Source organism: Alexandromys fortis, unplaced genomic scaffold (assembly GCF_014885135.2).
Source record: "Alexandromys fortis isolate MF-2015 unplaced genomic scaffold, M_Fortis_MF-2015_v1.1 scaffold_149, whole genome shotgun sequence".
In the NCBI taxonomy this organism is placed as follows: domain Eukaryota; kingdom Metazoa; phylum Chordata; class Mammalia; order Rodentia; family Cricetidae; genus Alexandromys; species Alexandromys fortis.
The window spans coordinates 1222771-1246956 of record NW_026068025.1 but is presented as its reverse complement, the minus strand read 5'-3'; the positions used below and the strand labels follow the sequence as shown (position 1 = coordinate 1246956).

Genomic DNA, 24186 nt, shown 5'->3' with positions numbered 1-24186 from the left:
TTTTACTAGTAGTGTTACTAACAATATTAGCGCTAACGAGGGTTACCAACCCTCTGTCCCATCCAGAAGTCCCCTTAGCTGACCTCAGAAAGCTAAAAGAATTCTCATTTGATCCTTGTGATTCCTTAGAAGAAGGATAACACATGGTAACACATGACCATTAAAAAAAAAAAAAGACATGAGTGCTCACTGCCAGCATTATTCAAAACAGCCCAAATGACAGTTCCCTGATGCCCACCATCCTGTGACTGGGAAGGTCTGTGTGAAGTGTTGGAATGGCAAGTCTCTGGAGATGGAGAGCAGACTGGTGGGCCCTGGGGGTGGGGAAGGAAGGTGGGGTGGGTAGAGGCTTTTCTGCGGGGTGATGGAAAGACCTGGAAGAGGGCACAGTTGTTGTGGCACAACTGAAAAACCCTTTTGAATTTCGTTCCAAACAGGAACACATGAAGTGGTCCCAAAGTGTATGCTGAAGTGGCTTTAGGCCATAGGCATTTGGGTCATGGAGCCCCAAGGCCCTCCTTCCTTCTTCCTCCTAAGAGAGAACCCAGCATCCATCCCATGGGGCTGAAGTGAGGGGTACCTTCCACAAAGGTCTAAGGACTGTTTTCCTTCCAAGAGAACTGGCAACTGCACCGAGAACTGGTGAAGGAGAAGGCCTGGGAGAGAGCCCCTCCCCCTCCTTCCCTTATGTGGACTCTGAGGATAGCATCTCCAGGGATGCCAGAGATGGAGATTCAGTGGCCCTAAGCCAATTAATTCATCAGTACCTGGAGCTGGTGAGCTCTTCCCCACTAATCAGCTTCCCCAAATGGCAGGCCAGTTTGGGAAATCAGCTGGGCATCAGACAGCAACTGTAGGGCAAGATGGTGACAGATGCAGTGACTGGCCCTTGTGTGCTGTGCCCCAGAATGGCGAGACTGAAAGAGTGCAGTTGCTATGAGACATGGTTCAGTCTCTCCTCAGCAAATTAAAATTACTGGCAGTGTCAGCAGTGTGGGGGCTTTGGAACCCCCAATGGATATACGCTTCTTATGGTGGCGGTCTGGTCTGGGCAAGCCATAGTAAATTGAAACTATCACAAATCATAAATAAAAAATTTCTCTGGGGGCTTGTGAGTTGACTCAGCAAGTTAAGGGGCTTGCTGCCAAGTCTGGTGACCTGAATTCGATCCCTAGAGCCCACTTGGTAGAAGGAATAAACAGTTGTCCTCTGACTTCCACATGAATTCCATGGTTCTTGTGCATGCATGCATGCCTGCCTGCCTGTGTGCTTGCCTGCCTGTGCGCATGCATGTATGTGTGTGTGTACAGGTTTCCATACCTATACACGAACATAGTAATAAATATAAAAACAGACAAAAACCCCCAGTGAATGCATTTAACACATCTAACCAAATAAGTATCCGAGCTCAGCCACTTTTTTTTTTTTTTTTTTTTTTTTTTTTGGTTTTTCGAGACAGGGTTTCTCTGTGGTTTTGGAGCCTGTCCTGGAACTAGCTCTTGTAGACGAGGCTGGTCTTGAACTCACAGAGATCCGCCTGCCTCTGCCTCCCGAGTGCTGGGATTAAAGGCGTGCGCCACCACCGCCCGGCTTGAGCTCAGCCACTCTTGCTATAACAGGCCGAGCTTGGCAGAAGCACAACCTATTTTATGATAAATTGTTGACTAACTCATGTCATTTATTGAATAAGTGTAGCCCCCCCCCCCCCGCCAAATTCTGCCTGCATAACCCACTGTAGAGGAGCAGCCAATTCCTGATGACCTTTGGAGCTATACCTCAGACACTGGTCAGCACTGTGAGCCGATTAGATCACATGCCACTACTCTGGGAAGAACGAAATTCACATTTAGAGTGTGGGCTCTACCGAAAACATTTTGTACCATTCTAAAACTGAACAAGTTCCAAGTTGAGTTGAGGGCCATCCATACACATATACGCGGACATGGGAATGGATGCTCGGACACACACATGCACATGTGCACACACATACATGTGCACACACATATTCACATTCAGGACACGGGAGGGTGGATAGCTCACTGTCATCATTAGGCATCCAGAGTATATGTTTGCTCTTTGGCATCCCCACCCCCGACTTCTCTGCATCAGCAGAGAGTTCATCTGAGCACCTGGGTCAGGCACAATGCCCAGTGGGCAACCCTAGCAACGTGCACATGAATGTGTGCAGGGAACTCAGGTAGGCTCTGCAGAGGGTTTCTTCTTCTGGCTACTGAACACAAAGTTGAGATGTGACTAGTTGGAAATGAAAGGGTTCTAAGACTGAAAATTATACATGTGCACCTTGTACCTTGGGGACAGGCCAGGCTGAGTGCAGAGTGAGGGTGAAGGACCACCTCTCCTTTGTCTTACCCCTTGAAACAATTGTGTGAGTGTTCCTGGTGGTGACAGGAAGAGGCCTGGAGCTCCCGTTTCTGGGCTGGATCTTGTCTCTTTCTGAATGAGAGGAACCTCTAGAGCTGCATGAGATGGGTCACACAGCTTCCAGGACGGCCTGAGAATGAAGTCCCCACATTTAGGCTTGACTATCAGCCTGGTAGCCACTCCAGCCTGCCTACGCAAGGGTTGGTGGAGATCCCATGAACAGCCCTGAGGTGTAACTGACTCCCAGCTGACCACAGTTGCTGCACCCCTCTAGTTTGCCTTCCTTGGAACTGGGCCTGGGCACCCAGACCTGCTTCTTCCACCCTCCCTGAACCCCAGCAAACACCTCACCTCTCACTCTTATTCTCGGCCCTTCATGCAGGTAGCAAGGTGGGAGCAGAGAACTCGCAAGTTGAGCAGGGCCTTCGGGTCCCCCTACCTAGCCTGCTATTTCCTGGGCAGCAGCATCCTGCTTCTGAACGTCCTCCGCTCCCACTGGTAAGCCCTGGGACACCTTGAAGGCTGTTGTCCTTGTTGTCATGGTCAGGAGAGGGAGGGCCACCAGGTCCACCAATGTCTGGGAGTTCTATGTCAGAGTGTCCAGGGAACACTGCTCCCAGAGGCCTCAGGCCATTGTCAGCCACCTGGACCTCTGCAGACAGAGGAAGCCTGGTGATTTGAATTTCATTGTCCAGTGAAAGGAACAGCTTGAGCAGAGGGTACAACACCTGGGGAGATTCCCCTTGCTTATAATGCCAGAGCTCTCTCTACCGTACGCCAAGATGGGGGCAAGGACCATCAGAAGCCATTGGCCTATCTGTTGGCTTGGGACATGTTGCCTTCCTGCCGTCAAGGAAAATGGCCGCAGCGGTTGATGATGTGGGTGGTGAGGCTAGGGAGCATAAGCTCCGCATAGACCTCCCTTCCCGGCATGGGCCTAGCTGAGCTAACGCTGCACCATGGGGTCTCGGGCTGTGATGGAAGGCAGCAGAATCTATTGTTCAGATGTGGCTCAAGACTAGCACGGCTACTTCTGAGCCTTGGGTCTGCTTCTCAGGTCCCTGGATTTCATCATAGGCCTTGTGCATACATAGGCTGGACGAAGCCTGTGTGCTGCTTTAGGGAATAAAGAAGGTGGACGGCAGAACAATAACTCATTCCTGGCTTCATGTTGCAGTTTAGAACTGCAAGGAGGCTGAAGTAGTACCCTGTGTGGACTGGTCACTGAGGCAGATCCCTTAGATAGGACGTGCATACCTGGCCTGGCCGCTCCACTTAGCCTGGCTTGGCTCTATAGGTGCATGATGCACCTATGAGGTGGCCATCTAGTCACCCGGTGTCTGGTGTGTGGGAAGCCAGGCAGGGGTGATTGATGGGCCCAGGTCCCTCATACTCACCTTCTGGCCCAAGCTTCCCTATGGCAGGACACCGTAAACGCAGACCCTTGTTTTTTTTTTTTCCCCTCCTATCAGTCGGGAGTGTGGGGGTGGGGCAAGGGTCCTACTCAACTTGTCTCTCTGCCAGAGCCCAGAGCCCAGTCTATGCCTCCTAGACCTGAAGGCTTAGGCTGCTCAACATCTCCAGGTTGGACAAGTACCACGAATGTCACCATTCTTAGAGGGAGCAGGTCCTTTGACACCTATCCTGGGTTGGCACATGAAGACTCTTGTAGGGTGGCCTTTTCCATCCCCACAAAAAGGTAAAAATGTGGCTTACGTCTGTACCTCTGATTCCCCATGCCACGTGACTGGTCCTCCATTCTGCTCACCATTCTCCAACCTGAGGAAGTCGGTCTGGTCTGGGAATGCTGTCAATATGAGCTTGACCAATCAGCTATTCCCTTCCTAGGCTTCTTTAGAAATGGATGCCACTAGGTACCTGGCAGGAAGGCATCTTTAAGCTTCTCAGACAACCTAGAGAGCCCATGTCCATTCCAACCCTTAAGGGATCCTATCAAGTCAGAGGTCGTTCCCCTGCCCAGTGTTTTCATCCTGGCCACCTCAAAGGACCATTTGAGTTCTTACTCCATCTTTTACAGCTCCAGCCAGCCCTGCCCATCCCCAGTCCAGGAGACATGATGGGCCCTGTCTCCTCATCAGCTATGAGAAGTCCTTCCTAGGCACACCTCTCACTTGGTCCTGTGGGGTCTTGGCCCTCCTTCCATCCTTTTGTGGGTTTTGTTCTTAAATATCTTTGTTAGGATGGGGTCTCCTGACAGACCTGGATCAGTCCAGTTTGTGTCACACCTGTGACAAGCCTAATTGATATCTGGATTGCGCTCTTAAAATCTCCCAGCTGTAGGCAGGTTGCCTAACTGCTCTGGGCTCTGCTTGGCTTCCCAAACCTCATCTGATATGTTTGCTTGTTGTTTGGGGACAGGGCCTCACTCTGTACCCCAGGCTATCTAGAGCTTACTTTATAAGACCAGGCTGTCCCTGAGTTTGTAGCAATCCTATCTCCTGTGTTCTGGGATTACAGGCGTGAGCAACATGGCTAGCTTCCTTGCCTCTCTCTGAGGACTCTTGGCGGGGGGGGGGGGGGGGGGGGGGGGGGGGGGGGGGGGGGGGGTCAGAGCTTTAGATGGGTTCAGCTTTCCTTCCCATGATATAGGACCCCTAGGGAAGAGGTGATTGGGGTCAGAGATGCAGAGCTGGAGACCAGCAGCAATCCTTCAGCAGGCCCCCACTCACCTGGGGCTCAGCAGGGCCCTTTCTGCTGCTTCCTGTGCAGCCGCAGAGCCCGAGGAACACCCCGGCACCAGCTGGGAAGCTGGAGAGCAGTGGTCCCAGAGAAGTAGGACACTGCTCAGAAATGCTGAGCGGCAGACCCCGAGGCTTCTGGGATCTCATTCCTATGGTTGGGTCACAGGAGCAGCCTTGGAATGTGCCTGACCTTACTGTCCCCACCAAACAGCAGTCAAGGCTTTAATGTCCCCCCCCCCCCCCCCATGGATAAGGACAGTCCAGGGGAGCACTGCACTCCTAATTTTCAAGGGTTTAGTTCAGTGACATTAAACAGTTTGTTATGTTTATAACTGTCATCGCTACCTATCTCCAGAACCTTTTTATTTTACAAAGCTGACACCCTATACCGTCTAAGCCCTAGGCCCCTCCCACATGCTGGCCCTTGTCCCCATCTCTGCTTCTGTCTCTCATGCCTTTCTCTGGGAGCTTGGTGTAGGAGGATTCGGGGTGTGTAACCAGTTCAGTGCACTCAGCATAATGACCTCATGCCTAGAGCACATGTCAGAACTTTCTCTTCAAGACTTAGTGACATTCTGCTGTGTGGGTTAAGCGGTTCTGTGCACCCATGCACTGGTGACACTTTTAGGAGCTCCCTTGAGAAGTGCAGCTGTGGGCATGGTGTGCAAGTATTTGGGTTTCTTGGTTCCTTCAAGTGTGTTCCAAGGGGTGAAATTTTGCACTGCAGGGTCACTCTGATACTGCTTTAAGGACCTGCCGAACTGTTTTCACCAGTGGCTGCTCTATTCTGCATCCCACCAGCCGCTCACGAGTAGTCCAGTTTTTCTGCACTCCTCCCAGCAATGAACTCCTTGTCTTATTGACAGTAGCCATCATAATAGAAGGTAACTTCTTGCTTTGGCTGTGATAGGAAGGTGTCCCAACCATCCCTGGCTCAGTAACCTCTGGATTCTATTGTGAAGCAAAGCCAGCTGGATTAGGTCCTCAGTCTGCCTCAGCTCGGTCCCTTAATGCTGGTGACCTTAAACAGGTTACCTCTATGAACTTTGGTAGCCACTTCCTGAAGCGTGTTGGTGGGAAAGCAAAAGCCAGGGTGGGCACATAGGAATGCATGCCTGCATGTGAGGGCACTTTACTGGGGCACCAGGGCCAGGACAGTGGTGCCAGGGACACCATGAGAAGAGTCAGCGGATGGTACAGTAGGTGGTACATGCCTGTGGTCCCAGTTACCTGAGAGGCTGAGACAGGAATAATGATTGAACCTAGGAGTTGAAAGCCAGCTTGGGCCACATAGAAAAAAAAATTCCCAGCTAGTGCAATGACCCCAGCAAGAGTGGGTGGAGGGTGCTTCTGTGCCTGGACTAGACACCTTCTCAAGCACTTGACTCCAGCAGAGAGCTGGAAAGACCCTGGCCTTAGTCCTCTGGCATACCCTTCTAATCTAGTCCCCAATATCTCACTGTAGCCCATATGTATGTGTGTGTTCTGTGTATATGTTGAAGTACACATGAACTACTATCTGATACACAATTTAGTGACACTTGGTGGTTCCTGTTTCTGGTTCTCAAACTTTTTCCCATCCCAAATGACAGCCCTGAGCCCAGAGGTGGCTACCTCCTGCCAGTCTCTACCATGCTGGCCTGCCTTGGTCTCCAGGGGTCAGCCTGATGTTTGCTTATTTTTGTGGTGCTAGAGATGGAACCCAGGCTTCATACTGCCAGGCAAGTGCTGCTCTGTCAATCTACATGCCCACTCTTGTTCTGAATGCTTCCTCTAATTTCATCCTCATCGTCTGGGATGCAATGCCCTGTTGTAGGAGACCACTGGTTCGTTTTGGCTGCTCAGACCCGAAATAACCACAGACACTGTATTAATTAAAATTACTGCTTGGCCCATTAGCTCTAGCTCCTTATTGACTAACTCTTACATATTAATTTAACCCGTCTCCATTAATTAATCCATAAAAACCCGCCATGTGGCTGTGGCTTTTGGGTAAAGTTCTGGCATCTGTGTCTCTGACTCCGCCTCCTTCCTCCCAGCATTCAGTTTAGTTTTCCCCACCTGGCTCTGTTATTTTGTCCTATCAACAGGCCAAGGCAGTTTCTTTATTCACCAGTGGTATTCACAGCATACAGAGGAGACTCTCACATCAATGACCCCAGATGGTGTGTGCCTTACTGTGTCAGCATGGTGGGAGAACACGTGTGCACTTGAGCCAAGTTGGCCTGCCTCTTGTGATGCCAGGACTCCACAGTGGTTGGCGAGTCCCTAGGACTTATGATGTAGCAGCTGGTCTGCACTAGCTGGTGGTCTGGGAAGAGACCAGGGCCGATAAGCCAACTTGTTATTTGGAGGTAAAGGTTAAGTCTAGACTCAGGGAGTGATTAGCAAAGAACTGTTTGCTCTGGCTGGGCCCTGGCTGGGTTCTGGCTGTGTCTTGAGTAAGGAGGGAGCCTTCTAGATTGGGAGGTGTCCATTGAAACCTCTCCCTTAGCAGCCTGAGCTGCAGTCTTCTAATGGGCCACAGGCTAAAAAAAGGCTCCTGGGTAGTATGAATGACCAAGCAAGCTGGGCACCAGGGAACCACTGGAACCTCTTCTCCCCAGCTGTCTCTTAGTGGAGGTCCCTGTGCATGGCTAGAGAAGCAGAGACGGAGTCTGAGTTGAGTTTTCTGGATTCCAGGAAGGTCGGGGGGTGAGGGAAGGCCAACCAGAATGGTACCCAGGTAGAGCTGAATCTGTCCTCTCAGCTGAGGCCCCAACACAGCCCGGAGTGACACTGCTGTGTGTCGCCTTTCACATGGTGAGGCTGAGGATCTGCTTGTTCACAGGCCAGCTCGTGGCCTGCCTCCAGCCCATACTGCTGCCCCCTCCTCCCATGTATAGGAGACCCTCTGGATGCTGCTGGGCTCAGGAAACCCCAGGAAGATGCTTAGGTTAGTGTGGCGTGGTATCCATGAACTTGGGGGGTGGTATAGGGAATAACGTGATAAGCTGTTGATTTGCTGTATTAGGAAATAAGCCCACCAGATGCCTCATTTCCCTGGTCTTGCTTGGCCTGGCTGGACTGTGAAGAGCAGGTGAAGAGAAGCCTGAGATGGAAAGCTCAGGCCACCCTGTGCATGGCTGCCTGCAAATGCAGCCCACTGGTGAGGCTGCAGAAGCCTAGGGACAGGAGGGAGCCTCTCTGGAGCTGTGCGCACTTCAGGTGGCCTGCTGGGAGGAGCAGAGTGCAGGCACCCTCCATCTCATTGCTGAGGGAAAGTTCAATTCAATTTAAAAATTAGAACTCAAGGGGCTGGAGAGATGGCTCAGTGGTTAAGAGTACTTTTTGTTCTTCTAGAGGACCTGGGTTCAATTCCCAGTACCTACCTTGGTGATTCACGACCATCTGTAACTCTAGTTCCAGGGGATGTGACTTCTGGCTTCCACAGGCACCATGCATACAAGTGGTGCACAGACATATGCATGCAGGCAAAACATATACAATAAAATAAAAATTTCCATAAAAAATATAACCCAGAGGCAGAAATGAATCTCTCTCACTGTCATCCAGTGCAGAATTGCTCTGAAGGAAAATGGCTCCTGTTAGCCTCTGCTGTGGAGGTGGCTGCGGGGCATTTGCTTCCAGTTAACTCTCCCTGTGGAACGGATGGTGCACTCGTGTACACACAGGCTCCTCCAACCCACTGTAGAGAGAAGTATATGCAGTTGTGTGTGAACAGCGAATCTCCGTGTCTCCTCTTAAGCCTTGTGACTGTGGACAGAATGGCAATGTGTTTGTACACGAGTGCTTGCCTTACACATTCTTTTGTACCGCGTTCATATTCAGAACTTCCTCTTGCCAGTGCCCACACTCCCTCCTGGTGAGGCCCGGACCCGTTACCGACCTGCTTCCCTAAACGCTCCACCCTCTTCTGTGCCAGTTGCCACAGAGAACCCGAGCCTCCAAGCCCACCGACGCTGCCATTATTCACGAGAACCTCTGCTCAGACTCGCCTGTGAAGACGGCCTGCGGTCACTTGGCACAAAACCTAGTTGAGGGAGGACATAAGGGCCTTTGATGGGACTGGAAACTTGGGCCAGTTGCCCAAGTCTGGCTTGACCTAGTCAGGGGCTATGGCAAGCAAATCAGCATGGGCACAGCCTTCCTCAGGCCTAGATTTGTAAGGAGAATGGTAGCCATCACCACACGTAACCCATGCCAAGCTCAGGCTCCAGGCGCCGGGCTTGCTGTGTACCCTGTACTACAGATGTACCCGTTCTCCTATCAACTTAATCCCCATGCTCAGTACCAGCTGGCAGGGCCTTAGTGTGCACACTGGTGGCTCTTGGACTGAATCCTGCTAACATGCATGAAGTCATAAATGATATTTTGCATTTATATCAGAATTTGTGACTTCTCATTGAAAATATAAGAAGCTCTGACAGGCCTGGGTCTTTGGTCTTGCGTGGTTCTCATGACACGGAAAACTACACAGTTCATGCCAGAGCCTGAGTCCTACCTGTAATGCCTCAGTGGTCAGTGAGCGTGTGACCCCAGGGCTGACAACTCTGAGAAAGGCAGGAGACTTGCCATATATGCTGTGACATGTTGTGTGCCCTTGTCCTGTTCCACAGCTTCACACAGGCCATGGTGAGCCAGCCCAAGATGGAAGGCCTGGATAATTACACCACCTACTTCCTCGGCCTTGTGCTCCTGGGTGGGGGCATTGTATTTGTGCTGTCCAGCTTCTTTGCACTGGGGTTCACTGGGACCTTTCTAGGTAAGACCTTGAGGTATGGGGTGGCCTTGGGCAGGTACACTGGGGCGCAGGGAGGAGCAGAGTCCTGTGATTGTCATCTACTGTGTGATGTGCCTTGAGAAGCCCTGGGGACCCAGCCTGTCGTGGTTAGGACAGATTCAGTTTTACCAGCTCATTGGACTCTAGAACACCAAGCTGCTTCCTGGGAGACAAGAAAGACCCTAGTCCTGGGTGATGGGTCCCAGAGTGCTCTCTCTCCTGGGTTCAGCTCCCCTTGAAGAAGGCCCTCAGTCTTGTTTGCATGGAAGAGTGAGATAGTAGGTTGCCTGGGTGTACAGGGTGCGCAGAATGCACCTGGGACTGGGTGAGGGCAGACGGGGTAAGACCCTCTACTGCATGACCACTCTTGGGTTTGCTTTGCACACTTAGCTACCAGGTGGCAGGATCTTGGGTATGGTAGGTACAGGCAAAGCTTGTACAGGCCCAGGATGGGTGAAGGGCAGCGGGATGTGGTCTCTCCTCCATCCTCCCCTCCCTGGGGCTCTGGTACTTTGGTCCTGGGAACCTAAAGTGGTCAGGTCTGGCCAGAAACTTCAACTCATGACAACAGTGACTTCCATCATCTTGAAAGCAAGAGAGGGCAAGCTCAAGAAAGACTTCCACAGAAGAGACTGTGATAAGGGGCCTTCAGAATGTTGATGGAGGGAAGGCAGTGGCCCCATCTACAAAGTGCCCATTCCAGCTACCAAGATGTCTCTGGGGCTAGCACAGCGACAAGAGAGCTGGCTTTGCACAGGGGCCACCAAATTTGGCCTCTGATGGTCTTCAAAGCCTTACTGTCACCTAGCCTTCCAGGACAGACATATTGGCCTGGCTTCTGCCCATGCCAGGCTGCCCCGCAGCAGACCTGGAGCTCTGAATTGTGTGTTTAGGAGTGACCGTGCATGAGGGACCAAGAAGCAGTAGAGCTAGGACTCCTAGTGCTGCCCCTGGTGGCTCAGCGTATGCTGCTCAGGCAGGAGATGCCAGGAGCCATCCTGAGGGAGTGAGGCCAGCCTGGGAAGAGGGGAAGCGAGTGCAAGTTGGAGATGAGCAGGTCAGCGTGGGGGCTGCAGGAGAGCTGTGGCAGTTGGGACAGGGTTAGGGAGCTGGTAGAGACCCCGACTCCTGACCTCCCAAGGAGGTAGGAGCCTTGGAAAGGATCTCAGCAACAAAGAGCTGGGGGTAGGGAATGGTGGGGCCAAGACCAGAGGATGGAGCCTCATAGAAACTGGTCCTCCTCAGAGAGATAGGGGGCAGGGAGCAGCAGGAGGGTCCCCCTAGGACTTGTGCATACAAAAGGGGCTGTGACCACCTAAGGAAGAGATGAGGTACTATCAAGTCCTGGAAGACAGAGTAAGCAGGGCTGAGGGGTGGGGTGGGGAGGGTTGCAGGGATTGAGAGTCAGGGAAGGAGCTTGTGGAGCTACCCGGATGTTGGAAGACAGATGGGCAACCACCACAGATGGTCAGGGCCATGGATGGTCACGGTGAGTCAGGGGTGCAGGCAACTCTGACATGGCTTTTGGTAGAAACGGCCTAGAAAGCAGAGGGTCCTACCAGCTTTGGAAGTAGAGAAGAATGGTCCCTCTCTCCTGTGACTCAGCCTGGAGCGAGTCTCTGTGCCACCTACTGTCAGGCCCCACTGCCCCGCTTCCTACTTCCTCCCAGTGGTCCCCGGGCAGCCTCCTGGACTCTTGTACCTTTTGTCCCTGACAATGACAGCGCCATTTCTACCAGGCCCCTCCTGCAGGTGCTCCCCTTGTTGGGCTGGCTGCCCTACTTTCTGCCTGGGATGGAGCTGCATTGTCTTTCTGGTCTAATGGGGGACAAAGGAGAGGCTACTGGGAAAGGATGCCCTGGCACAGTGGAGACACCATGTAGACATCTGAGCCAGAAGCCTTGCTTTGTGAGAGTGGTCTGGTTAGGTGGATAAGTGACTGGCTATCTGGTGATCTCCTCCAGGCTGACCCCCAGAGTGACAGGGGGTACGGGGTGGGCAGCCTGGAGCCACAGCTAACCTGTCCCAGTGTGTTACTGCGATAAACACCATGAACAAAAGCAACCTGGGAAGGAGGGCTGTAGCTGGCTTACACGGTACCGTCCATTGCTGACGGAAACCAAGGCTGGAAATTAAGGCAGGAACTTCTGAAGTAGACTATGGAGGAGTGTGGCTTGCTGGCTGGCTTTCCATGGCTTGCTCTGCTACCTTTTTCATATGACCCAGGACCACCTACTCAGGGATGGCACCACCCACACTGAGCTGGGTCTTGGCCCTCCCACATAAATCATTAATGAAGAAAAAGCCCCACAGCCATGCCCACAAGCCAATCTCATGGAGCCAATTTCTTAGTGAAGGTTCCCTCCTCCCAGGTGACTCTAGTTTGTGTCAAGCTAACAAAGCTTATCAGCACACACCCTACCATCCGGCACCCCAAGAGGAAGACTGAGGCTTAGGAGGTGCAAGGGGGAGGCAGCCAGGGTGGGAAGAGGAAGAGCCAGGCAGATGAAGGAGGGCCGATACTCTGAAGATACCGCTGGGAAGGGGCTCTGAAGGAGGGAGGGAGGCCCCAGGAGGGAGCTCTCCACAGACTGGGTAAGGCTTCTCAAGAGAGGGACAGGCAAACACAGAGGCACCTGGTGGGGTGAAGGGGGAGACCAGTGTCTGGGGCTCAGAAGAGGACCAAGCTGGGAAGCTCAGTGCCCAGCTCACTCATGAGCTGGCAGGGAAGGCGGAGCTGGTGGGAAGGCTTTGATCCTGTAGCTGTGGGCTCTGACCCCACCACTAACTGGGGGCCTCCTGGGGCACAGGGCTCCCACCTCTTGTGGAGCTCTTCCGAGGCTCACTGGAATTTCCTCCAGTAATAGTGTGGCCAAGGACGCAGATGGCTAAGTGACCCTCACCTCCTATCCTGTCTCATCCACAGGTGACTACTTTGGGATCCTCAAGGAGGCCAGAGTGACCACATTTCCCTTCAACGTGCTAGATAACCCCATGTACTGGGGGAGTACAGCCAACTACCTAGGCTGGGCACTTATGTGAGTACTTGGTGCCCTGAGGACCCCAGGTGTCCAGACCCAAACTGAACCCCCTTCTACCCTCGCCCTGCCACCTCCTGATCTTCCAAGAACGCATAGTTCCTCTCCCACGCTGCATGATGTTGTCCCTTCCGACAGGAACCAGCCTGCCTCCATCCCTAGTCCATTCTTCCAAACCCAACTGATGGTGTTGCCTCCTCCAGAAAGTCCTTCCTGCCTCTAGGCTTCCAGTGCCCCATGCTGGAGTCAGTGACCAGTGGCCTGTCTCCTCTCTTTTGGCAGAGCCGTGCACATGTCCCTCTGTGTCACCAGAGTGCCCAAGAGTGAAGGTCACTCCAAGCTTGGAGTGGACAGGCCAGGGTTCTGAGGCCTGTGGTAGCTGTGACAGCTGCCTCCAGAGGGCCTTGATGCACACTGCTAAGACGAGGCCCAGCACACTGGGGACGGAGCCTTCACCTGAGGGCTGACTAGAGATACACCTTTACTTGGCCGCAGACGCTGACCCAGTAGGCCTCCCATAGCCTGTCTCCTGCTTCTCAAGTCTCGTTCCCACATATGACTCCCTAGGAGACAGGGCAAGAGACACAGGCCCTGGGCCCCTCTTTCTCCAGTCCAACAACAAGGAGGGAGGACTCTGGGCTCTGGTCTCCTTGACCCTGGGCTCTGGGTGATCATCCGCCAGTGGGACTGCCTTGTCTACCCTGAGTTGTTAGGAAATCAAGCTAGGCCAAGGTGACAGTGAGTGGCCAGGTTTTCTGGAGGTGTCAGGGAAGCAGCTGACAGGACTGTTCTTCGCGCCCTTATCTCCTCCTCCTAGCAGGGCTTCAAATGTATTTTACCATGGGCCTGGTGTTGCTAGCTGAGGCAGGAGGAGGGGTGTTTGTTCACAGCACCTCACTACTGCTGGGGAACTGACCCCCCAGAGCCCTTGGGGGCACTGCCACCTACCCCAGTGCCTTGGATGAACGCAGGGGAAGTTCTTTTAGAGTCTCCCACAAGCCTTTGGTTGGGGTCACTGCAGTGACTGTTGTAGACAATTAAAAATTTGCTTCATTTAGGAATCATGACAGCAGGTCAAGACCAATGAGGCCACAGTAGGGAAACTGAGGCTGAAGACTGAGTTCACCTCAGGCCATATAGTAAACCTGGGGCAGAGATGGCCTTGGTGCTTAAGTTCCTGGCTCCAAAGCCTATCCCTGCAGGTCTGCTTGCTTTCCGTGTGTTGGTAGTGAGCTGTAGGGTCATGCTCACTGCCAGCTTGGTATTGAGGGCTCTCAACACACCAAGACCAAGGTTTCAATCATCAGCCATCTTCCAAGGTCTTCCCTGACCCACAGAACCTCATGTAGCCAGAACCACAGCTGAACCCTGGCTAGGGACAAAGAGCCTACTTAGCCAGGACAGAGGGGAAACATGGCCATCGTCCCCCTCAGGCCATGGCACAGACATCAAGGCCAAGTTCCAAGTTGGAAGGGACAGCAAGGACAAAGTCCTAGTTGAGAGCCCAGCTAAGTTCCCTATAGGGGGAGGCGCACTCTGAGAGCTGAGAGTTGAGGGCGAAGTTGAGCTCAAGGCCTGGGGTAGTGGCAGAGGTGGTAGTCTGAGTGAGAGAGCACACGAGCCCCACAGATGTTCTGCGCTGTGCAGTGAGGGCTCCTGTGTCCCTGCCCCTCCCAGACTGGCCAGTGTGAGGTCCAAGTGAGCACTAGGGAGTGAGCAAGGCAGAGGGCCCTGTCGGGCACACACACTCTTGTGCCCTCTGCCCTTGGGGTATGTGTGATGGGGTACAGAGCAGATTCTCCTGTAACCCGAGGCTTGTTCCCGTCCTTTCTGGTTCGTTCCCTTCCTGCTGAAGTGGATGTAGCAGCCCAGGCCCTGCAGGAGCCAGTGGAACCAGAGGTAACCATAGAAATAGCCTGGGGGGCAGCTCGACAGCAGCTATTTCTGGAAACCCGAGGCAGGCAAGCTCGGCTCCTCCCTGCTGTCGCTAACAAGCTGTCTGCATTCATCGGCACAGTGAGGTCAGAGACTGGTCACCTGCAGAGAGCCACGACAGACACTCTGTGTACATTCTGCTGAGGACTTCTGTCCTCTGGGCTGGAACTGCTAGGCTGCTGGAAGAACAGCTCAGGGCCTGGGGCAGGCCTGAGTTCTGCGCTGTGCAATGGAGGGGTCCTGTGTCCCTGCCCTTCCCAGACAGAAACATAGACTGACCAGTGTGAGGTCCAAATGGGCATTAGGGAGTGAGCATAACAGAGGGTTACCGTGAGACTGGCTCTGAGGGGAAGATCTTGCTGTGGGAAGACTATCCTTACCATAGCCAGGGCCACCCCAGACGGTGGCTGTGGGCTGTGCCTCTGTACGGGCAGAGCTCAGATGGCAGAACTTGCCCATGAGGCCATGTGCTCACGGCAGCCCTAGGATGGCTTTTTACAAGAGACTTATTTTCTAAGAACACTGTCCGGTGGCCAGTGGGAATGTTCCCTGTCCCCGAGGCTTGGTCTCAGCAGGCACTGCCTGACAAGGTGTCCTTCCTCACCTCTAGAAAAATCACACTTAGGAAGAGACACCTTCAGGCTTAGTTCACCGGAGGGATCCCAGCTTCAGCCGAGGACCCACCCACTATGTTGGCAGGAGTGTCTAAGTTCTTCCAACTGATGGTGTGTCTGTCTGCAGGCACGCCAGTCCCACAGGCCTGCTGCTGACGGTGCTGGTGGCCCTTGTCTATGTGGTGGCTCTCCTGTATGAGGAGTGAGTAGAGCCCTGGTGGAGTGGGAGATGGATGTGGTGGCCAGGTTAGACCAATCCTCTCATTTAGAATGGCTTCATGTGGCCAGGCAAGTTTTACCAGGCTGCTGCCCACCTGGCTGAAGAGACTGGGGGTGGAGAGGGCAATGCCTGGTACCTGAGATCTAGGCAGGCAGGCAGGAGACGCTGGTCCCTCCAGGCTCCTCTTGCTCTTTGAAGCCTCTGGGAGACACTGGGAATGTGGATCCTCTCGTCACTGGTGGAGCAGGTTCGCTGCTGGGGTGCAGTAGAGTCCTGGAACGTCCCCCTGGAGCCTTTTCCTGTCCACAGGCCCTTCACTGCTGAGATCTACCGACAGAAAGCCGCCAGGCTGCACAAAAGGAGCTGACGGGGCCATGGGGATCTGTGGAAAGCCTGACTGGCCTCCCAGCTGCCCCAGGCATCAACCGTTTGGGGGGAGAACAGCGCTGGCCACCGCACCTGTGCCTTGGAAACCAGTCATGGAGACCCCGGGCGTTGTGCCCTGTGACCACTGGGTCTCCCATCCTCATCACGCCCCGACACACTAATAAAGGCTTTGTGACCTCAGCACCTCTCTGGGCCCCTTTCCATCTGGTCCCAGGAGGGAGAGCAGGGCACTGGATTCTAGGCTGTAGGAGGGCTGAGCAAGGCAAGCACTATGTCCCTGGAGAGCTTCTGGGCCAGACTGGTTTGGCCCTTTCTCTCCTGGGCAGCCTCCTGATGCTAAGATTCACAGTGAACTGTCTCTCAAAAAGACCTGGGCAATAGAACTGACGGCAGCCACAGCCTCTCCTGGGCAACTGACACCCTGGGTCACCTGCCGTCCACGCCCTCACTCTGGGAGACCCTGTTCAACATCCACCAGCCTGAGGGTGGAGGTCTGTCAGGTTAGCTGACACTGTCATGCCACTTAGATTGCCTCCCAAAGAGAGGATGTCGTGGAAACCGCTGTGTCCGTCTGAGCTGGGTCAAATTCAGCGGGAGAGGTGGTGTAGGCAGGGCACAAATGACCAAGAAAGTGTGATCAGAAGTTGACGCTGGGGCACCAGAGGACACCAAAGGACCGCCTTCCTCTGCTCCTCCTGGCACTGTGTAGCCATTAGAGCTGGACCCACCTTGACCCCCAGGACTCCAGGTTCCTAACAGATAGATGGCTTGGGAGTACCTAAACTTGCTAGACTTTGGTGTGATTATCCCAACTCACCAGAGGGCCTCACCCCTTTAGTCTCTGCTGCATTCCTTTGTCAGGGCTCCTCACTGGCCCAGAAAACCTAACAAAATTTGAAGTTCCAAAGGATCAACTTGTACCCATTCCAGCCCAGGGCTATGCAGCCTCAGGGACTCATGGGACAATATCTAATTGCGGCCTTACCTGACATCCTGTTATCGTCACCCAGGTCCCTGGCCAAGGCTTGCATGGGCTTTACAAGTATCCTGGGCCTACCATCTCTGCACACGGGTCTCCTGGCTCACATTTCCAGGCCTTCCGAGGCTGGAACCCAGGTCAGGCAGACAAGGATGACACCAAAAGTCCTCAGTCTTGTTGCCCTGGGCCCTTGACAGGTTCTAAGGCTGTCACCCTGAGCCCTGCTCCTCCCTCATACACCTCTGGGGGATGGAAGGTGCCAAGACCTCTGAAGCAATCAATCTTTACCTGTGTCCTCACTACAGATAGTTCCATGCTGGTCCCATCCCACAGCCCTGGCAGATGTCCTGGTAAGGCCAGGCCAGAATAACATTGGGCCTGATGGTACCAGATGGAGCAGAGATGGCTCTCTTTGCCAATGCTGTCCCCTTATCCAGTCCTCTGTACTGAGGTGGGCTCAGCTCTGATCCCTGGTGTCCCCACACGGATCTACTGGTTGGTTGCCAGGCTGTGGGTATGGGCAGAGGGAAGAGGCAGGCCCAGCTCCCTGACTGCTGGGTGGCGGCAACAGCCAAGGCAGTCACGGAGGTGACATGGCTTCAGAGGAGAGGGGGCTGCAGAGGGCTTGAGCGAGAGGAATGGGACGTACATTTTTTTTCTCTGAGGACAGAGGACCATATGTGTCCTCATCATGTACTCAATAGGACTTGACATGTGTCTGAACTCCAGCGTGTCAGTCACAGTCCAGCAGGAGACGGAGGGGATGGAGCACACTGGAGGCTCAGCAAGCTGAAGTGGTCTGGTTGCCAGAGAGCTGGGGCTGCCTCCCGATTAGTTGGCCCTATTGCTTTGAGCCCAGATCAAGACAGTTTATTGTGGTGGGACCACATAATAGGGCAAGCTGCTCACCTGATGTCCAAGAAGAAAATAGTAAACGAGAAGGGCTGGGGCCCCACAATCACATTCAAAGGCAGACTCACAGTAACCTGAAGGCTACCCACCATGTCACACCTCTTAAAAGCTCTGCCACTTCTGAAGAGCACACTCTGGGGACCCAGACTTCCAACCTCCAGACTCTGGCAAGTGATGGTATTTGGTGAGGTCCTTGCCGATGGAGACTGCAAAATCCCAGAGTGGCCCCAGGGCATTGCATGATGAGACCACATCCTGATGCACCTCCCTGCTGCTCTTCCAGTGAAGCCCCAGACCCATTGGACCTGATGTCCTCTCTTAACCATGACCTCTCCCAGAGCGAGGTCCTCCAACTCCTTCCAGTCGGCTGCAGTTTTAGTGTGCGCTTTGGTCGGGCACTCAAGTCATAGCAGATCCCTTGTTACTGCTGAACACTCCACTGTGTGTAGACAGTGTCTTATTTATCCATCCAGTGGGTGGACACTGGGTGGTTCGCGCTTCAGGACTAGTGTGGTTACCACACCATTGTGAACACCTGTGTACATCTTTACACACAGAGATGGTTTCATTGCTTTTGGGTCTGTGCTTAGGAATGGAGTTGCTAGGTGACCAGTAACACATGCTCGATAGTGTGAGTCACCTCTCAACAGTTTAAAGTGTTGGTTCTCTCTTTCAGTGATCATCTTTTCTGAGATGGGTCTCTCTGTGTAGTCTTTCTCACGGTAGTCGGGGTTGAATCCTGGGCCTTGTATCCCTCCCCGCCCCTCCACTGAGGTGTGTTCCCAGCTCTTCGCTGTGTGGTCAGATGGTTCTGTGTGGTCAGGTTCTCTGATGGGAATGGCGTTGGAGTTGAGAGCATCAAGCAAAAGGAAACAGACCAAAGACCAGCTCTTCGAGGCATCAGGGGTGCTGTGTGTTGAGGCCCAGAGGCGAGAGCTCTAGAGGGCTCTTGGAAGGTGCTGGGTTATGGAACTCATGTCTCACTGAGCCCAAGGCTACCAGTCCAGCCTAAAGGACCTGACCTTGAAGACAGAGTGTCCTCTGTGGGGTGGAAGTTGAAGTGTCCCTCTCCTACCTGACCCTCTGCCTCACACGTCATTCTGTTTTAGACTCCGAAGGATCCTGAAGCCTGGGGGAAGCAGGGGCTGACTTGCTTTGCCGAGCCAGCTAATAGGACTGTGGTCATAGGGAGGAAGGGATGGGGTTTGGGGGAGGGATATTGTGTGCCCCACTACTCTTTCATGGCCGGGATCTTCCTGCTTTGGTAGCAGAGGCGTGGGTGACCGGTACTAGTGGCAAATGAGAGAGTGACAGACAGCACCAGGGCCAACTGTGTATCGGTTCCTGGCTCCTGCTCTGCCCCCTCCAGGGTGAAGAGGGTACCTGTGTGGGGTGAGGGAGAAGACAGGCCCAGTCCTGTCTCCGTCCCAGCATTCCCCAGGTCAGTGACCGCAGGAACCACTCAGGCATGGCTTCCCTGCTGCCAGGGCCTCCTCGAGGTTCTTGCGTTGTTTCTGGAATCCCAAGTCTGTCTCAGTACTGCCTCTGCTTACATTCCATTACAGCTGGGGAGTTTACTTTCCCCACCGTCTCTGATGGCTGGGCCAGGGCTGGACAGCTCTGGGGTTCGTTACCCAGGGCCCCCGGATCACAGAGGAGGAGCAGGGGACCAGGGTTATAAGAAGTGGGGCAGAGATGAGCCGCAGGGGCCTCTTGTTGGCAGGAGTAGGCTGTGGGTAACACAGTGGCACCAGGTGCCTTTCTCCTTGGCCCAACTTCAAAGAATCTTCTGAACCCTGCGTGCCTCTGGATGGAGCTAAGTGGCTGGCGTCTCCAGGTCATAGCCACTTGCCATCTTGTGGAGCTCCTCGGCATTGGATCGGGTGTCTGAATTCAGTCCTGAGCAGGAAACTCGGCTCTCTATGAACCTAAGTGCTAATAGAGCACAGCTGTGGCGGCGAGAGCTTCGGGAACAGAATGCCCCTGCCGGCTTGTGGGGCAGTGTCCTGGGGCCAGCGGCAGGAGTTGGCATTGTGTGGGACTGCACTGCCTGTCTTGCACATCCCGGTGATCATGTGACTAGATGCTAGTGTGCATCACAGAGCATCTTGGGTAAATGAGCCTCAGAGGTATCAGGAAACCACTGTACCTACCACTGCCACCTTGCATCTACAAAGGGACTGAGGTGTGATGTTAGGCCCAGTCTTGACATCAACTGTGGAGGGAGAGGAGGCCATGAGTCTAAGCTGAGCCTTGGCCCTCAGGATGGCTGTTGGTGGAGCTGGACCACTTCTTTGACCCTGGCATCCTCCTAGTCTTTTTTTTTTATTTAAAGAATTTATTATTATATAGTGTTCTGGCATGTATGCCAGAAGAGGGCACCAATTCTCATTATAGATGGCTGTGAGCCACCACGTGGTTTCTGGGAATTGAACTCAGGACCTCTGGAAGAGCAGCCAGTGCTCTTAACCTCTGAGCCATCTCTCCAGCCCCATCTATTCTTATCCCTCGGATCTTCCTGGGACTGGAGACCCAGGGGAATGGTGACATTGACTCTGGCCATGCTGAGTCAGAGCCCCAGCCTCCCACACAATGTCTTCTAGAGGCAAAGGAAAAGGGCCTCAGTCTGGGGCCAACAGCCTTGGCTTGCACCCTTGAGCGTCCCTGTCCTACAGTGAACACCCTGTGCTAATTGCTGTACATAGCAGTCCTGTGTTTGAGCTCAGGTTCTTCTCACAGATGCGGCCAGACACCCCAGATGGAGAAGGGAGGGAGGTGAGCAGCAGCAGGGGCAAGAACCAAGAGAGGTGAAGGACTCACCCCACCTGGCCTGCCCTAGATCTAACTGATGAGGCACCTGGTTACTCAATTGCTAGGGATGAAGAAGCAGCCTGGAGGGAAGGGGAGTGGATATGGAATCCTGCTGGACTGAAATGGCCAGACAATTGCAGCGGCCTGGGTAGTGGACACTGTGGGGGGGGGGGCGGCGGAGAGTAGGAGGTGGGGGGGATGCACAAGCAGAGGTGAAGATGGGACAATTGAGAGCCACGTGGCCCAGGGGCTCAAACCCCAGGCCTACTTGCTAGGTAAGCAGCTTGCTTCCGTGTGCATTAGTTTCTTCATCTGTGAAGTGCAGAGTGCTGCTTCTCCCTTCCAGGGAGTGCATTATCACTGGCCAGGGACCACTAAATCAGCACCCCTGGGCCATGTGGCCCCTGGGCAGGATGGCTGCTGCTGAGATCCTGGGTCACAAGGAAGGAATAAAACCTGGGGGGTGGGGGCACTATGCAAATATCTCAGTAGGTGGAGTGACAGCCCTGCCTGTGGGGCACAGAGACTGCCTGGTAGGGTGAGTGGCATCTGTCAGCTCGTGGGTCTCTGGACTTTTCCTATTCAGGCAAGGTCAGAGCAGAGTGAAAACCCAGCTTGACTTCGTCACTACGAGCTGCAGCACAAACATCCTATTTCTCCCCAAGCATTTACTCGGGCCTGGTTACTGATCAACCTGCTGCTGCCTTCCTCCTTGGGCAGCCTCCCTGGCACTATACACTTCTATTGTTCTGACTAGGCCCTGGTCTTGGAAAGTGTCTGCACTTGTAATTTGACAATCAAGGAACCAGTGTCATCTTCCAGAAAGGGAAACTGAGCTACGGAGAAGGCTGTGCTCGCGGGCTTCATTCAGCTCCCTCAATGCAAAATGAGATGATTGGCCCACAGGAGGGGGGAAAAAAACAGAAAGCCATGGGAGACTGTAGGCGGGGATGTTGACCTAGGACTGATTTTTTTTTTTTAAAGACGTGTCTCTAAGTATGTCGTCAGAGACAGAGAGGATGGTAGCTCTCCCTTGCTGAGGTCCCCACAGACCAGATTATCTGTAACTGGGAAAATATAGCACAGGAGTGGGGCTCGGTTTCAGTTGGCTCCACGCCTTAAATCTCCAAGTCTGGCTACAACCTTGGGCCTGCCAGCACGCCCGCGGGGCTCCCTGCTTCCCTCTGGTGGCTGTAGCGTAAAGCGCGGACCTAAGCGCAGGAAACTCAAAATCCCCCAAACACCACGACCGGAAAGGCAGCAGGACCCGAGGGGGCTGGCGCTGGGGTTAATTCCCAGCACACCTGTTGTTATCACTGGGTCATATTTTCTGGGAAACTGAGACCCAAGGAAAGTGAGCATCCGCGTACTGGTGTTGAGAGAATTGGGATCCCAGAGGTCAGAGAGTCACAGGCGTAGCCAGGACCCCTGCGACCTCTGAGGTCCCTGAGGCCAGCCCTGGATCCTCGCGTGGCGGTAGTTTGGACTTAGTTTTCTTTCCAGCGCACGTAGGGCTGGAGCGGAGCTGCAGGCTCCAAGGCGGAGGTCGCTGAGCCTAGGAGGAGCAGGGCGCGCCTGGGGGCGGGACGTGACGCACCTTGGCTGGGAGGCGCCAGCCCGGGCGCTCCGGCTCGCTGCATATAAGGGCGGTGTGGGGCGCAGAAAGCCAGAGCCTGCTGTCTCCAAGAGTCAAGCCAAGCTCGAACGGTCTCAAAGACAAGCTCTTCTGCCACTCCCGAACCTCTGCCTTCTCTCGGCCCTGCGTCTGCTCCCGGAGCCCCTCTGCCCAATGAAACTGGCCGCGATGATCAAGAAGATGTGCCCGAGCGACTCTGAACTGAGTATCCCTGCCAAGAACTGCTACCGGATGGTCATCCTTGGCTCATCCAAAGTGGGCAAGACCGCCATCGTGTCGCGTTTCCTTACGGGCCGCTTCGAGGACACCTACACCCCTACCATAGAGGACTTCCACCGAAAGTTTTACTCGATCCGCGGCGAAGTCTACCAGTTGGATATACTGGACACGTCCGGCAATCATCCGTTCCCCGCCATGCGGCGCCTGTCCATCCTAACAGGTGAGTGGGGGGCCGACTAGGATCCCGGGGCCGGAGTCTTGGGGAGGGGGTCTGGTGTATCGCGCATGGGGACGCCGACGTGCGCTGTTTCACTCCTGACAGTCGCCCTCACCTTTCCCTCTCATTCCCCTATAGGAGACGTTTTCATTCTGGTATTCAGCTTGGACAACCGCGACTCATTCGAGGAGGTGCAAAGGCTCAAACAGCAGATCCTGGACACCAAGTCTTGTCTCAAGAACAAAACCAAAGAGAACGTGGACGTGCCCCTGGTCATTTGCGGTAACAAAGGGGACCGGGACTTCTACCGCGAAGTGGAGCAGCGGGAGATTGAGCAGCTGGTGGGCGACGACCCTCAGCGCTGTGCCTACTTTGAGATCTCTGCTAAGAAGAACAGCAGCCTGGACCAGATGTTCCGTGCACTCTTTGCCATGGCCAAGCTGCCGAGCGAGATGAGCCCCGACTTGCACCGCAAGGTGTCTGTGCAGTATTGCGACGTACTGCACAAAAAGGCTCTAAGGAACAAGAAGCTTCTGCGTGCGGGCAGCGGTGGCGGCGGCGACCACGGCGAAGCCTTTGGAATCTTGGCGCCCTTTGCCCGCAGACCTAGCGTGCACAGCGACCTCATGTACATTCGTGAAAAGACCAGTGTCAGCAGCCAGGCCAAGGACAAGGAGCGCTGTGTCATCAGTTAGAAGCCCTCAGCGTCGGCCACACAACCTGAGGACCTTTTTTGTTCAAAAGTCAAATTGGACTCCTGGGCTAGCCCCGCGCGCTCGGTGCCGTGTGGGCGCCAACTGGCCTCCTCCCTCGCTTCCTGCGACCCAGCCCTGCGCACCGGGAGACGCTGCCAGACCATTAAGGGACAGTCATCTGTTGTGAAAGGAAAGAGAACTGGCTAAGACTGGACTCTCTCGCCACTGATACCCAGCTGGTGCCTGCCCTCACTTCTGAGATGCCAGGACCCAGTAGAGGGGTACTTGGCATTTTTCTGAGACATGAGAATGAGAGTATGTAAAGTTCATCAGCCTGTGAGACTTCTTGTAACTGTCCTGCCTGCTGGAGGGCCAGGACCAACAAGGCATTATCTTGTCTGTGATTGGTGTTGCCATGACAGCAACCTCCGCAAACTGGAAACTTTAGCGTGAGGTGGGGGGGTTTCAATCATAGGCAAGAGACTTGTTTACATGTGTGTGTGCGTGCGTGTAATTGTTCAAAGATAAGCCACCAAACTTGCACTTTAATCTAGTTCCGGTGTCAATATGACATGAACAAAAATCTCTACATTTCTATTGTGTGAGGTCTTTATTATTTTTTTAATTTAAAATAAAATAATTTTAAAAATGGAAAA

General features: G+C 53.9%; 2 protein-coding genes across 4 annotated transcripts in view; both read left to right on the top strand.

Moving 5' to 3' along the window:
• The window catches only part of Pemt (phosphatidylethanolamine N-methyltransferase), an 82817-nt gene extending 66576 nt beyond the window's left edge, over window positions 1–16241 (top strand). For all 3 annotated transcript variants that reach the window (XM_050163561.1, XM_050163562.1, XM_050163560.1), the window contains 5 exons: window positions 2765–2880; window positions 9704–9849; window positions 12794–12905; window positions 15582–15656; window positions 15984–16241. In XM_050163561.1, coding sequence (XP_050019518.1) covers window positions 2765–2880; window positions 9704–9849; window positions 12794–12905; window positions 15582–15656; window positions 15984–16041 — 507 coding nt within the window. In that variant the 3' untranslated portion in view covers window positions 16042–16241. The remainder of the gene's footprint in view (window positions 1–2764; window positions 2881–9703; window positions 9850–12793; window positions 12906–15581; window positions 15657–15983) is intronic.
• Window positions 16242–20967: 4726 nt separating this feature from the next.
• On the top strand, window positions 20968–24186 carry Rasd1 (ras related dexamethasone induced 1). Its single transcript, XM_050163559.1, has 2 exons — window positions 20968–22838; window positions 22974–24186. The coding sequence occupies exons 1-2, from the start codon at window positions 22553–22555 to the stop codon at window positions 23528–23530; spliced, it is 843 nt and encodes a 280-aa protein (XP_050019516.1). The 5' UTR covers window positions 20968–22552; the 3' UTR covers window positions 23531–24186.